Source organism: Stegastes partitus, unplaced genomic scaffold, assembly GCF_000690725.1.
Source record: "Stegastes partitus isolate 25-593 unplaced genomic scaffold, Stegastes_partitus-1.0.2 Scaffold306, whole genome shotgun sequence".
Lineage (NCBI taxonomy): Eukaryota > Metazoa > Chordata > Actinopteri > Pomacentridae > Stegastes > Stegastes partitus.
Genome location: NW_007578037.1, coordinates 13228 through 25844, shown reverse-complemented (window position 1 = coordinate 25844; position 12617 = coordinate 13228). Strand labels below are relative to the sequence as shown.

General features: G+C 41.7%; 2 protein-coding genes across 2 annotated transcripts; one reads left to right on the top strand and one right to left on the bottom strand.

The window, feature by feature from the left end:
- Nucleotides 1-60: 60 nt before the first annotated feature.
- On the bottom strand, nt 61-8035 carry mapk7 (mitogen-activated protein kinase 7). The gene is made up of 7 exons (XM_008283271.1): nt 7971-8035; nt 5650-5927; nt 5376-5541; nt 3264-4816; nt 2059-3164; nt 1722-1846; nt 61-359 (listed from the first exon to the last, which is right to left on the bottom strand). The coding sequence occupies exons 2-7, from the start codon at nt 5921-5923 to the stop codon at nt 212-214; spliced, it is 3372 nt and encodes a 1123-aa protein (XP_008281493.1). The 5' UTR covers nt 5924-5927; nt 7971-8035; the 3' UTR covers nt 61-211.
- Nucleotides 8036-9623: 1588 nt separating this feature from the next.
- On the top strand, nt 9624-11535 carry vkorc1 (vitamin K epoxide reductase complex, subunit 1). The gene is made up of 3 exons (XM_008283270.1): nt 9624-10047; nt 10710-10819; nt 11040-11535. The coding sequence occupies exons 1-3, from the start codon at nt 9866-9868 to the stop codon at nt 11249-11251; spliced, it is 504 nt and encodes a 167-aa protein (XP_008281492.1). The 5' UTR covers nt 9624-9865; the 3' UTR covers nt 11252-11535.
- The last annotated feature ends 1082 nt before the right edge of the window (nt 11536-12617 follow it).

Sequence of the window (12617 nt, the reverse complement as noted above, 5' to 3'; positions counted from 1 at the left end):
TCTCCAGACAAACACAGGTGATGACACAGTTTTCTTTATTAAAAAGAAAGCGCAGCATGTCATAATGGTAAAAAAGAAAACAAGATGGCTTAATTGTGCCTATTTAAAAAAGCTAGCTTTTAAATTAATTTGATAAGTCTTGAATCAAAGTTTTCATGGTACAAAAAAACATTTACACAGTTCCAAGTGTCGACTTCCAGGAACGGGTCAGTCAGGCGTCTGGGGGAATGGTATCGGAGAGAATCATGGGAGAGCCGAGCTGCAACTCCTGCTGCAGCGACTCCAGATCCGCCGGAGTCATGCGGTGAATCTCGCTCCAATCAGATAAGAGGGAGGCCGAAAGAGGGGCCGAGTCATAACTGATGGAGAAGAAGAAAATGCAGAAGGCATGAAAGAAAGTGCCAACACTCCAAGTAAACACTGCCCTGAATATTATTTAGATGTATGTCATCAAATGAAGCCCATTTAGCAGCATTTGTTGTGTCCTCATTTAAACCCAGCTTTTCAATTTGCTGCTGACAAGTCATTTACAGAGTTGATTATTATAAAGATGACAAGGAAACACATGAGCTAAATCATTTACTAAAATTAAACCATCAAGGGGAAACACGAAGCAGGTTGGAGGACTCTGATTACATTGTACTTTTGATATGACAGCGAGATGCGTTGTTTGCACTCGGTGGGTTGACATGCGTCATCCAACCTGACACCGCAACTCTGCTCCTTTGCTGGGTTTAATAACTGTCTAAAACTCAATGTAGGAGGACAAACATTATGTTTTTTTACTGCTGACCAGCTTTAAGGTAGTAGTTTAGATCATGTTAACTGAAAAGATGTACTGTAGTGTGTGATTCCTAAATGAACACACTGTCGTCATTTGGTTGGACATAGCTACACACTGGATTAGGATTTTGGCTCAAGGCAAAGAGCATTTTTCTGACATTTTACAGAAAAAACTATTAATTGAAAAAAAATAATTAGCAACTTTTGGGATAATAAATCACTGATTACAGTCATAAAACTAAACAGTTTACCCAAAAGAAGATAAAAATTGCACCCAAGTCCGAATGGGCAAGTCTGTAACACCCCCTGGAAGTTATTTTGGGCTAACGGGAGCTGGCCCCTGTTTAAATGGTTACCGCAACATAAAAACTACGGGTGCATTCCAATATCCGTACTACCATACTATATATATAGTATGCCAGAAAAAGATTTAGTGAGGAAAAAGTGGCGAGCCCCCCCAGCATAACGTCTCTGGCTGCGTACAGTAAAGGGCCCTGGTATATGTGTAACGAAGCACTTAATAGAGAAGTGACCCTCCGTTTTGAATCACTGTGACCTTTGTTATAAATTCATACTTGCAGCCACTATGGAATCGAGGAACACTTACAGTGACCAGTCAGGGTTTTAATGTACATATGGGCCCATTAAAATTGCATTAACACACAGGTAGGAAAAATGTGAACCTATCTTGCGCTTACTATGATGAATCTGGTGCAAAAATAAAATATTAATGTAAAAACACAGCTCCACAAGTGTTGTAACAGCAGTGGAACTATTGTGCAGGTGTACAACCACATGTAAACGACAATGACTATCAGATGCATACTTGCAAATAATTGTCCGACTCGATTGGGCTAAACTGAGACCGAAAACATTTTTTTTTCCCCAGCAGCAGATATTCTTTTTTTTTTTCACATAACAGCTGTATTAGACCTCACCTGTCAGAGTGTTGCAGGTCTGTAAGAGATTGGTTGAGAAGGTCATCCAGATCAAAGCCCACGCCGTACCCAGCCCCACTGCCCTTAGGGGTGACTGAGAACACAGGGGGTAAAACGTCCTCTACCTGACAGGAGAAGGTGGAAAACATTGGGTCAGCTGAACTTTGTATCCTTCAGATCAGTTCAAGGCAAGCAGAAGATGGTGACTTTTAAGCCTGGTATATATGTACAAGAAAAATATATATTTAAGGCAACAGCAGTGTGCTGTCCATACGTGTAACATCTATTGGGAAAAATGCTCAATGAGAAAAACTTTCCAATAAATTCCAATGCACACCTGGGACTTTGACAGCTGCAGTGTCACTGTGTGGATGTCGGGGGCAATGGAAGGTCCTTGCTGTCCAGTATCTGTGAATCCTAAGCTGGGATGAGGCTGAGAAGGGACCCCTAAAGCCCCGCAGAGAGGGTTCGTGGACTGTGGTCCAGTTTTCTCTCCTACAGAGGGACAAAGCTTCTCCATTGGCCCGGCACTTGCAGTCAAGGAGTTAGGGTGGGAGTTGAGGTTATTTTGACCCCTGATATCCACATTCCCATTTGTCTCTCTGGTGCTCAGTGTTGGAGCTTTAGACAAAAAACTCTCCAGGGGAAGCAGCTGTGACTGAGGTTGAGGATCAGGTTGGGTTTGACTCTGAGGTTGGAGCTGGGGCTGCAGAAAGCTCGATGGTTGCGACGTCCTGTTTGGTTGTTGCGGCGGCCTCGTCTCTAATTGCTGCCCGCTCCAATTCCCCAAACAGTTAAATCCACTTTGCCCGTTGCTCTCATTGTGAGGTTTGAGTGTGTTGTTTTTAACAAAGCCACTAGTGACGGTCATTATATCTAGCCCTCCGCTTACAGCGACAACCATATCCGCTGGAGGCTTCCTCTGGCTCATGGAGAAAAGTAACGACGGTTGCTGGGTGCTGGGAGGCTGAAACAAGCCCGGCTGGTTGGGTTTAACTTGAGAAATTAACTGTTCATGAGACTGAATCTTCCTCCCCTCCTTGTCTGTTTTACTGTTCATTGCTCCTTGAGTGTTATCACCAATAACAACACCTCTGTGCGAGTTCACATTACTGTCCTTCTTTGCTCCGTCGTTATTAGAGGTCTGTGATTTCTCATTGCAGCTGTCCATCATCTTTGTCCAGCGCTGCAAAAGGCTTTTATCATTGTCACTCAGCAGAACCCCACCCAGCGAATCCCCTTGTTTTCCCTCTCTTCTTTCCTTTTCCTTCATTTTCCTCTCCCTCTCTCTTGCTCGCTCCTGCCTCTTCCTTCTTTTCTCCTCTCTCTCTCGTTGACGCTCCTGGGCTGTGACAGGCCGACGCGACTCTGGAACAGAAGACAGGGAGGACGATACACCTCCTCCTGCGCCGGCGTCGATGCCCAGAGCAGAGGTACCTCCCTCTGCAACGAAGATATCAAATTCAGATGAAGCAGATTTAAAGGATGGCATGTCAGAAAACATTATTTTAAAACGCAGATAAGTAAAAACAACTAACTTACCACCCCTGGATTTGTGTCTGTAAGCTGATTTCATTAAAGCTGCTCTAAGTGCAGCTTTGGTGTCCTCTGAAATGGCGCCTTCTTTTCTGGTTCCCTCGGCTGCACACGGAGGAGGCCTGACATTCTTGGACAGTGACTGTGAAAGGGACTGAGAAAGTGACTGGGCCTGTGTCACGGAGAGAGAAAGGGAAGGCACAGTGGTGGGAAGGGGAGTCATGGTCTGTGCTGGTGTTGCAGGAATGGAGGTGGGAGCCTGGGTCAAGGCCTGGCTCTGGGTGTTTTGAACCAGAGGAGCCTGACTGCTAGTTAGCTGCTCCTGAGCCTCACTGTCTCTCATTGTGTCTGATGGCGCATCCTGACTCGACACTGGTGTTGTTAAATCTATAGTCTCGGGCTGACCGCTGTCCGAGTTGGCACTGGGCATGTCCACGTCAACTGGGCCACCTTCGCTTTTAGTGAGAAGAGGCAAATTATGGGTCACATGAGGCGGGGCAACTTCTAACAGAGATGCAGGCTTATTAAACGACTTCATCTGATTTGTAAATACATGGTTCCCTTCTGCTGGTGCGTGGTCCTGTTGCTGCTGAGATTTCACCTCTCTCATTTGCTGCTGCTGTATCTGTGCTGTTTGTGGGTGTTGTGCCATAGGAACCAATGTAGGCTTGGTCAGGTTGACAGTCGCTGACTGAGCGTTACGCTGGTTACTGTTTTGTGCTGCAGCTCCGCCGTTCACCCTCGGCAAGGGCCGGAACTGCAGTCTCTGACGACAGCTCTGTTTGTTTCGATGAAAGTCCTGAATCTCCATCAGAATGGCCTCTTTAATTTGCTCTTTGTTCATTTGAAGCTTGTCAAACTCAAAGTCAAAAGCCGGCACACAAATCGGCTCATCGTCTGGGTCGTGGTACTTGGCCAGGTAAGGGTGCTCCAGAGCTTCTGTCACACTGATTCGTTCACGAGGATCAAAGCGCAACATGGCAGCCAGCAGGTCTAAAGCCTCCGGTTCAGCTTGCGGGTACAGTTCGGCCAAAGGCACGGCGGACCGTGATGGAAGACTCTGAACATAGGAGCGCACCCGGTCAGCCCTAATAGCACCGATTAACCCCTCAGGAGGAGTTCCTAACACATTCAAAATGAGCTGGAGCTGGTGTACGTAGTGCTTCCCGGGAAAAAGCTGCTTACGACCCAACATTTCAGCAAAGATGCAGCCCACTGACCACAAGTCAATGGCCAAGCTGTAGTGATTCAGAGACAGCAGGAGTTCAGGAGCACGGTACCATCGCGTTGCAACATATTCAGTCATGAAGGAATGAGACTCCTCCGGATGTGAACTGAGACCTCTTGCCATGCCGAAGTCACCGATCTTCAGCTCACAGTTTTCGTTCACCAACAGGTTGGAGGGTTTGAGGTCACGGTGGATGACGTTGGCAGAGTGCACATACTTAAGGCCACGGAGGAGCTGGTACAAAAAGTAGCGCGTGTGCTCTGGGGTTAGTGTCTGGGCCGAGTGTATGATCTGGTGCAGGTCACTCTCCATTAGGTCCAACACCACGTACCTGCAGACACACAGGAAGAGGAAAAGTGAGATGAGAGAGATGCTCAGTCTGCTCATCTGACATGAAAAACTAACGTCATTTTGATTCACTGAGTAAATGAAGTAAACTGTGACCATGTGGAAAAAGGATGCATCGTGGTAGAATGTCATTTGCAGCAGAAATTCGGAACAAACTCCTTTCATTTGTGATAGTGATCGTGCACCATTAAAGGATTTCTTAGCAAATGAACATCTTCCAAATATTCCAACTCAGAAAAAGCTGATATAGCAGCATAACACATGCAGGACAAAGTTTTCAGACCAACATGGTTTTTGTTTTTTTTTGTTTTTTTTTGTTTTAAATTAATCTCATGTTAAAAACTTAATTCAGTTATATGTTGGTGAAAAGTTCCTCTAAGTGTAATTATAATAATAATAATAATAATAATAATATATGGATAATATAAACGATTTAAATTTTTTTTTTTGCAAAGCTCTTAGTTTAAAAAAAAAAAACTTATAGTGTTCTACAGACTATTCTGGCCTAAGGAAGTTTGCTTTTTTTTTTTTAAAGTACATACACAGACTTGAAGGCAGAGTGAGGGAGGTTCGGCTGCAGGATGTCTTTGATGGCAATAATGTTGTCATGTTTGAAGTGCTTGAGAATCTTCAACTCTCGCAAGGTGCGTTTGGCATTTGTCACCACTTCAAAAGCATTGGAGATCTTCTTTATCGCCACCTGCTGGCCTGTGAAATGTAAACGTAGGACAGAGTTTGAAGGGCAACAGATGCTGATAATGAATTTGCACATTCCATAATGAGTGAGCATTGCAGCGCACACAGAATGAGCCCTACCATTATCCCTCCTCCTGGCGGATGAAACGACTCCATAGGCCCCAGTGCCAATGGTTTCAATAACGTCATATTCCTCCCCGACGTCAAACTTCACATCGAGAGAGTGTGCTTTAAGCAAAGCCAAGTTTTTTGCTGCTGTGCTGGTGTCCGCGGTGCTGCCTGCTGCCTCAACTCCATGCTGGTTCTGGGTTTCTCTGCTTTTGTTGGTGGCCATTCTTTCAGGGGATGCCACAGGTTGACCATTTTTGCCTTCTCCACCCTCCTTAGTTGACATGTTTCTGTAAAGAATGACAGACAGCAAAGTGAGACATACTCATCTGTATCATAGTAGAGGTTCTTATCTGTACTGCTTTTCTGTTTAATACAACTTGAGTTGCATCAGCATCTTTAGTATCAGCACGCTGTCAGTCCTGGCTGACAAAAATCTATATGGACTGCATCTGTTCAGTGCTAGTTTTTCTGCTCAGATTTGGCCCAACTGTATGTTTTGGCATTTTTTGTGATTTATTCAACTACATCTTGATATAGTGATATAGTTGAAATCATTATTGTTAGTTTGATACTATATACTGTATTGTCTACTACAATATGCCAAATCCATACAGCAATCACAAAACACTGTCTAAAACAAAAAACTTCAATAGATATTCTAATGATTTTTTCCCCCCACAATCCTTCCCTAAAAATGAATTGTTTGGACAACAGAACTGTGTAGTTTATCATAATCAGATTATATCATCATAATGTAATGCTGTTGAATGTTGACAAACAATAATAGTTAGATGTAGGTGAGGTACTGACCAGCCTGAGATAAAACAAGTAGCTTGATGATCAAATAAATCAATGAGCCAGAAATGAATGCGCAATAGAAAAACAACCATTTGTAGTAGCTTCTGAATATTCCTCAATTTTACGTTCTCGTTTAGACACATTTAAATTAGTTTCTTCTGGCTCTGGGATTTGTTTTGTTGTTTCCTGACTAAACAATAAGTTACACAAAAAATAACAATAAGCACATCAATACTAAGTTAAATAATAGCGACTAGTAGCAGCGTTTCACAAAAGTGTCACGCTCTTTAAATCTACTTATCAGCATCGTCTGACGGTGAGCAAAATGTCAACTCATACGGGTCCATTGCTGCCTTTTAGTCAACACTAACCCGTGTGTCCTAGCAACAAGTAACTCTTAGTTAATGAAACAAAGACACAGAATAGAAAACCACTGATCCTCTGGTCCTGAGCCAAGAGACACTGAATCTAACTTTTCCGAGTTTGAGCTTCAATGTAAGTCTGTCAAAGTTAAGTCATACCACACAGCTCATCTCTTGTTTTTGAGAACAACTGAAATTATAGTTCATAGACGGGAATATAAAGTTCAAACACATCGATTTTGTATTTATGGTCATTCCTCAGTGCTGGATGGGATTTGAAGGAAAAGACAACTCTGAATAATGAGGCTGAAAGCATACAATATTTCTCCTTATAATAAAATATTTCCACTGAACCTTTTTACCCATTGATGAGTTAAGAAGAAACACTATTAGATAAAATAGATTCTGAAAAGCTGGATTTGCAGTCATTGTTTCTCTGACACTTTTTCCCGACTAAGGAAAATGTTTTGTAAATGGCACTATTTCAAAGGAATGTTGAGAATGTTGTTCTGAAAACAAAGTACCTATTGTAGTGTCTTCACTGATTGATGAATTCTAGACCAGGAAACCGGAAACGTCCTGAGACACCACCTGGATGGAGCCACTTCAGGAGTTTATACCTTAAAGGTCATTCAGTGGTTGTAAAGCTACAACTGAGACTCAGCTATCACAAGTAAAACTTCGCTTCATGAAGATAATAACGGCGATTATAAAGTCTATCAAATGAAAACACGTGAATTTGAACCTTTAAATGCTCACAAACCAAACTGATTGAGCTAATGGGACAGAAACGAGGCGTGACCGAGCAGCACGTTTCCCGGCGGCAACTTCACACCGTTAGGCCTGGCAGCGAAGTGGCCAAAACCTGTAGCTCTCAGTCAAACAACGCCTCCACACAATAGCTGGGGTCCATGTACAAGTAGCTCCACGACAAAACCTCGAGAAGCTCCAAGGAGGCGTTAGTTTTTGCACTAAACAGCGATAAATAAACCAACTACATGCTAAGGACGCAGCCTTACCCACTTCTTGACGCAGGGGCGTAGGCTAGTTAACGTTACCTGAACCTCTGGCTTTCTAGGAACGTAAGCTGTTAAACCGCCTATTTCTCGTCTAAAAACCCAAACGGGACAGCACAGGTAAGTGTTTCAATATAACAGAGCATACTCTCACCTTTTGAGCCAACCACCACATCCGTATTGATGTTTTTAATCCCGCAGCAGCGCGACTATCTCTTGTTTTTGTCTGCCGCTTCCTCGTACAGTTCCGTATTTGGTTTGACTGCCATGCGGCGAACCAATGGGCTGAGGGGACGTCGACGAGGCCGTCCAATAGGAGCGAAGGAGGCGGGACATTACGGCAGATAGTAGGGTCTCTGTTTTTATTTATTTATTTATTTTTGGGTGGTGACGCCGTTTTCCAGAGTTTAATTACTTTAGGAGGGGCCGCAGTTGGAGAAAATTACCTGCAATTTGTATGTATGAAGCACAACAATAACAACTTTACGGAACAAACACTACAAACACAGCAACTACTAATATTACTAATAATGTTAGTCATAATATTGATACTAATCTTTCATTAATAGTTTGAAAGAAAGTAAGCGAAAGAAAACTTTATATTCGGCTGCATTTTGAAAAAAAAATCATCTACTTTCCTTCCAATGCATTTTGAATATTTAATCTACATTGTTATAAGTAAAAACCCAATGTTGTGGTTTGAAGACAGTTTAATTAAACAGTTTGATTTAACTATAGCTATCTATCTTGTGTGCACAATATAAGGTTAACTTATTATTATTTTGACACAGGATAGAAATACAGAAGAGCCTCTGTGTTTTTCGTGAGTTATTTCTGGCTTCTCGTGCTGCTTTCCACAATGTAATTGCTAAGAGAGCCCACATTTGGAATAAATCACCAGCACTTCATCGGTACTCATACTTTCAGTCTACTATGTTTCAGATTGATTGATTGATTTAATGTCCAGCTTTAGTTAGCCTAATGCTTATTTTGCAGACTGGAATTTTAAATCCCACTCTTGGGATTATTTCATCTATATTATTATGAGTTAACACCCAATTCCTCAGTAAAAACCCCCGCAAATATCAGGTAATCGTGCAGGACCCACTTTAGCTGATATGCATAGTGGATTTAAATATTAACTGTGTTGAACAAACTACCACTACTGCTGCTGCTACCAGCATAACTAATGATAACCCTAATAATAACAATCCAACACTTTTCTAAACTCCTATAATTAAAAAACAAACATCATCGTTTGATGACAGTTTGATGAAATACAGTTTTACTCTAACGATGTCCATCATACATGTACAATATAAAGTTCAATTTAGATATAAGGTTTTGACTCAGGACCCTTTTTAAGAAAACTTTTTAAACACATTGGATTAGAATGTAGCTGATTTTGTACTTTAGTGGTGCAGATTTTTAAAATGACTACAACTAATGAAAGTGAATATAACCAACTCACAGATGGTGAATGTGGATTATATGGAGACAGTTTTCCCTTTTTGTTAAGCGTGTACTTTAAGCAACAATCATTACAAACGACAGTATTAAAACCTATTTAAAATGTTCTACTGGCTGCTTTGTTAATTTTATATGCATGTAGTTGATAGAAACTTCTGCAGTTAAGCCAAATTTTAAATGCAGGACTTGTACCTACTGGAATATCTTTTTTTTTTTTTTTTTTTACACTTTTATTGAAGCAAATCCGGGTACTTTTTCCACTACGTGTTGTATATGAGGTAATACTTCAAACAACACATTGTGCAGTTAAAAAGCTGTTTGGTTTGAACAGCGTGGGCAGTTGTTAACATTTCCCCAAAGGGCCAAACAGACTGAAGTCCACAGTAAACACACAGTAACCGCCCATCTGGCTGAGCTAACATCTGGGTCAGAGCGTCCAATGAGAGGCGGCCGCTAAACTCGACCGGACCAACCAGAAGCGAGGATCTGATTTTTAACACGTCGCCTCGACTCTGAGGATAACTTAGAGAAGAAACAGATTGATTTCGGCCCCCTACCTCTGTCATACAAAGAGTCCACATGGCTGCGGCTGACGGGTTGCCGAAATGGGAGAGAAAAGCGCGCGTATTTTTGTGCCTTTTCGGTTTGGTTTTGTCCGTTTACGCGCTTCACGTGGAGCTGTCCCGAGAACACGACCCAGACTACAGAGCGATGTGCGACCTGGGGGAGTCTGTGAGCTGCTCTAAAGTCTTCACGTCCAGGTATGACTCTGTTTGTTTGTTTTCTCAGTCAGCTCATCCGTGCGCCTTTGTGCGTAATCAGTCGACCTTTTATCTGCGCTCCTGTAACCTTTGATCCACAACTAGTCCCAACTTTTCCTTGCAAAACACATCATTTGGCACATTTTTATGACGGTTCCAGCCCCCTTCGTTGCCACGTGTTACACATTCCTGTGGAAACACTTTACATCAAGTACTATTTCACATTGTGAGAATAAAAAGTGGATGTTTTTCTTTCTTTTTTTTCAAGTTGCAAGACAATTTCTTAATTGCTGATTTTTTTTTCTTTTAAGATGAATAGAACTTTATTAATCCTGAGGGAAACTCTTGTGCCAGATATTGCTCAGAAGAACAACGTGAAAAGAAATGCAGCTCTGAATAGAGCAACAATAATATATAAATATGGTACATTTCTAAAAAACACAACCAAGTCAGCTAAAATACAACTACAATAAAAAAGTAATACTGAAATAGTAATGCTGCACACAATAAAGGAACTGATATTGGACAGCACAGTTTAGAAAGTAATACTGCAGATGACATTGATAATATTGTTCAGTGTTTATAATTATAAAGCATTTTTCACTTCATTTTCAGGAATGTGCTGTTCTGACTGTTCCCTTTCTCTTTTCTTTTTTTGGCAGATGGGGACGTGGTTTTGGTTTGGTCCAGTTGTTTGTGGCCCAAGATAACCCTTTGAACCAGCCCAACAGCGTGCTTGGCATCCTGTTTTACACTCTGCAGATGGGCCTCGGTTAGTCTGTCATTGTCTTGTGCAAATTACACTGCAATTCTGAGAGGTTTCAGCCTGAATATTCTTTGCAATCCTGCATTTTAGTGAATCCTGGCCGGGCATGCATTTCAGCTATTTGAGTATTGCATATTTTGTGCCTTTACTTTTACATGTATGCATCCAGTTCCATTTATTATATAGTTTTCTCTTGATGGTCTGAAATCTTCTGTGTTCGTTGCAGGATTGTCTCTGACTAAAAAAGCAGCAGTGTTTCTGGTCTTCGCCTCCTGGGTGTCTGTGGCCGGTTCACTCTATCTTGCGTCTATTCTCGCCTTCGTTCTGGGGGATTTCTGCATGGTCTGCGTGTCAACATACATTATCAACTTTGCGTTGCTCTACACCAACCTGAAACGAAGGGGAGCCATCGAAGGGATGAAGGAAAAGGCTGGATAGAAAGTGTTACTTGTGAAATGTAACACCTTCTTTTCTTTTTTTTTTTTTCCCTCCCACCTGCTAACCTGAAGCCACACTGGATCTGAAAAGCAAATTCTCTCCCACAGTGTTTCTGCAGCGTTTACAAATGTTTAGTTATATTCAGAGAAAAATGACGGGACATTCATCTCAGAAGCTCTAGAGGAGGATTTTCAGTAGAGAAACGGCATAAACAGATAAAACAGCAGTTATTTTTGTATGTCACTGTGCATTTGTGATGCTGATTACACAGTTTTTGAACACTACCTCTTGTCTGCTGTGATTTAGTCCTGACATGACAAAAATCCTAAAAGTGGATAAATGCTAATCTACAGGAAATTACTTGTTGTTAAAGCAATGCACAGAATTACTCAATCCTACCAGCAGAGGGAGCTAAATGCACAATTATCATTTCACTGGATTCAAACATTTAAACCAACTTTATTGGTATGAATGTTGCATTTGCATAATCACCAAATTCTATTTTTGACTAATCGTGACTCACACAAGCAAAGACAACACAGCTGAACAAAGTAGACCAAAGGGGGCTTGTGGTTTTTTTTTTTTTCTTGGTGTAGAAGCATTATTTCTGAACACTTTAGTCAAGAGGTGAATCGTTTACATGAGCACAGGTTAAATTTAGTGTTCCTGCCAGTAAGATATTAACTGATAAACCACAACATGAAGGTAAAGTGAACTATCTTAACCATCTCACAGTGCAACGTCCTGCTCCTGCTGTTCATGTATATGTTTTACATGCGCCGGCACTCCCCAACACCAGAGGTCTCTACGCTACTGCACAGATTCTGCTGCTCGTCTTCTGTGCTCCCCAGACCTCAATCTGATGGAGGATGCACCAGAACAAACTCGATCCACAGAGGCCCCCTCCTGCAACCCAGACGACCCAAAGGATTCGCAAAGGATCAGAGCTGTTTTGGTGGTATGAGGGGTCCCTACACAAAATCACAAATAAGGCTCAGACTTACTAAAAAACTTAATTCCATAAACCTAAAAGAAAACATTTACAGAATGAAAGACAAAATCAAAACTCTTTCATGCTCAAGCTGCAGATTCTCCACAGAGATTAACGATTCATTAATTTCCAGACCAGGCACGTGCCACTCTGTGTTAAAAAGAGACAAATCCTTTAATAAGTTTATTTGTTACCGCAGGTCCTTCATTCCAACTGCTGTCAGAATCAACATGCTGTAGTTCTTCTCTCCATACTGCGTCTTTGTATAACATACAGTACCCAGGTTTTCTCACGTGCAGTATACCCCTTACATACTCCCTTCTGTGCTGTATCATATTGTCCCATATTTTATTTTATTTATCTTTTTTTTATTTT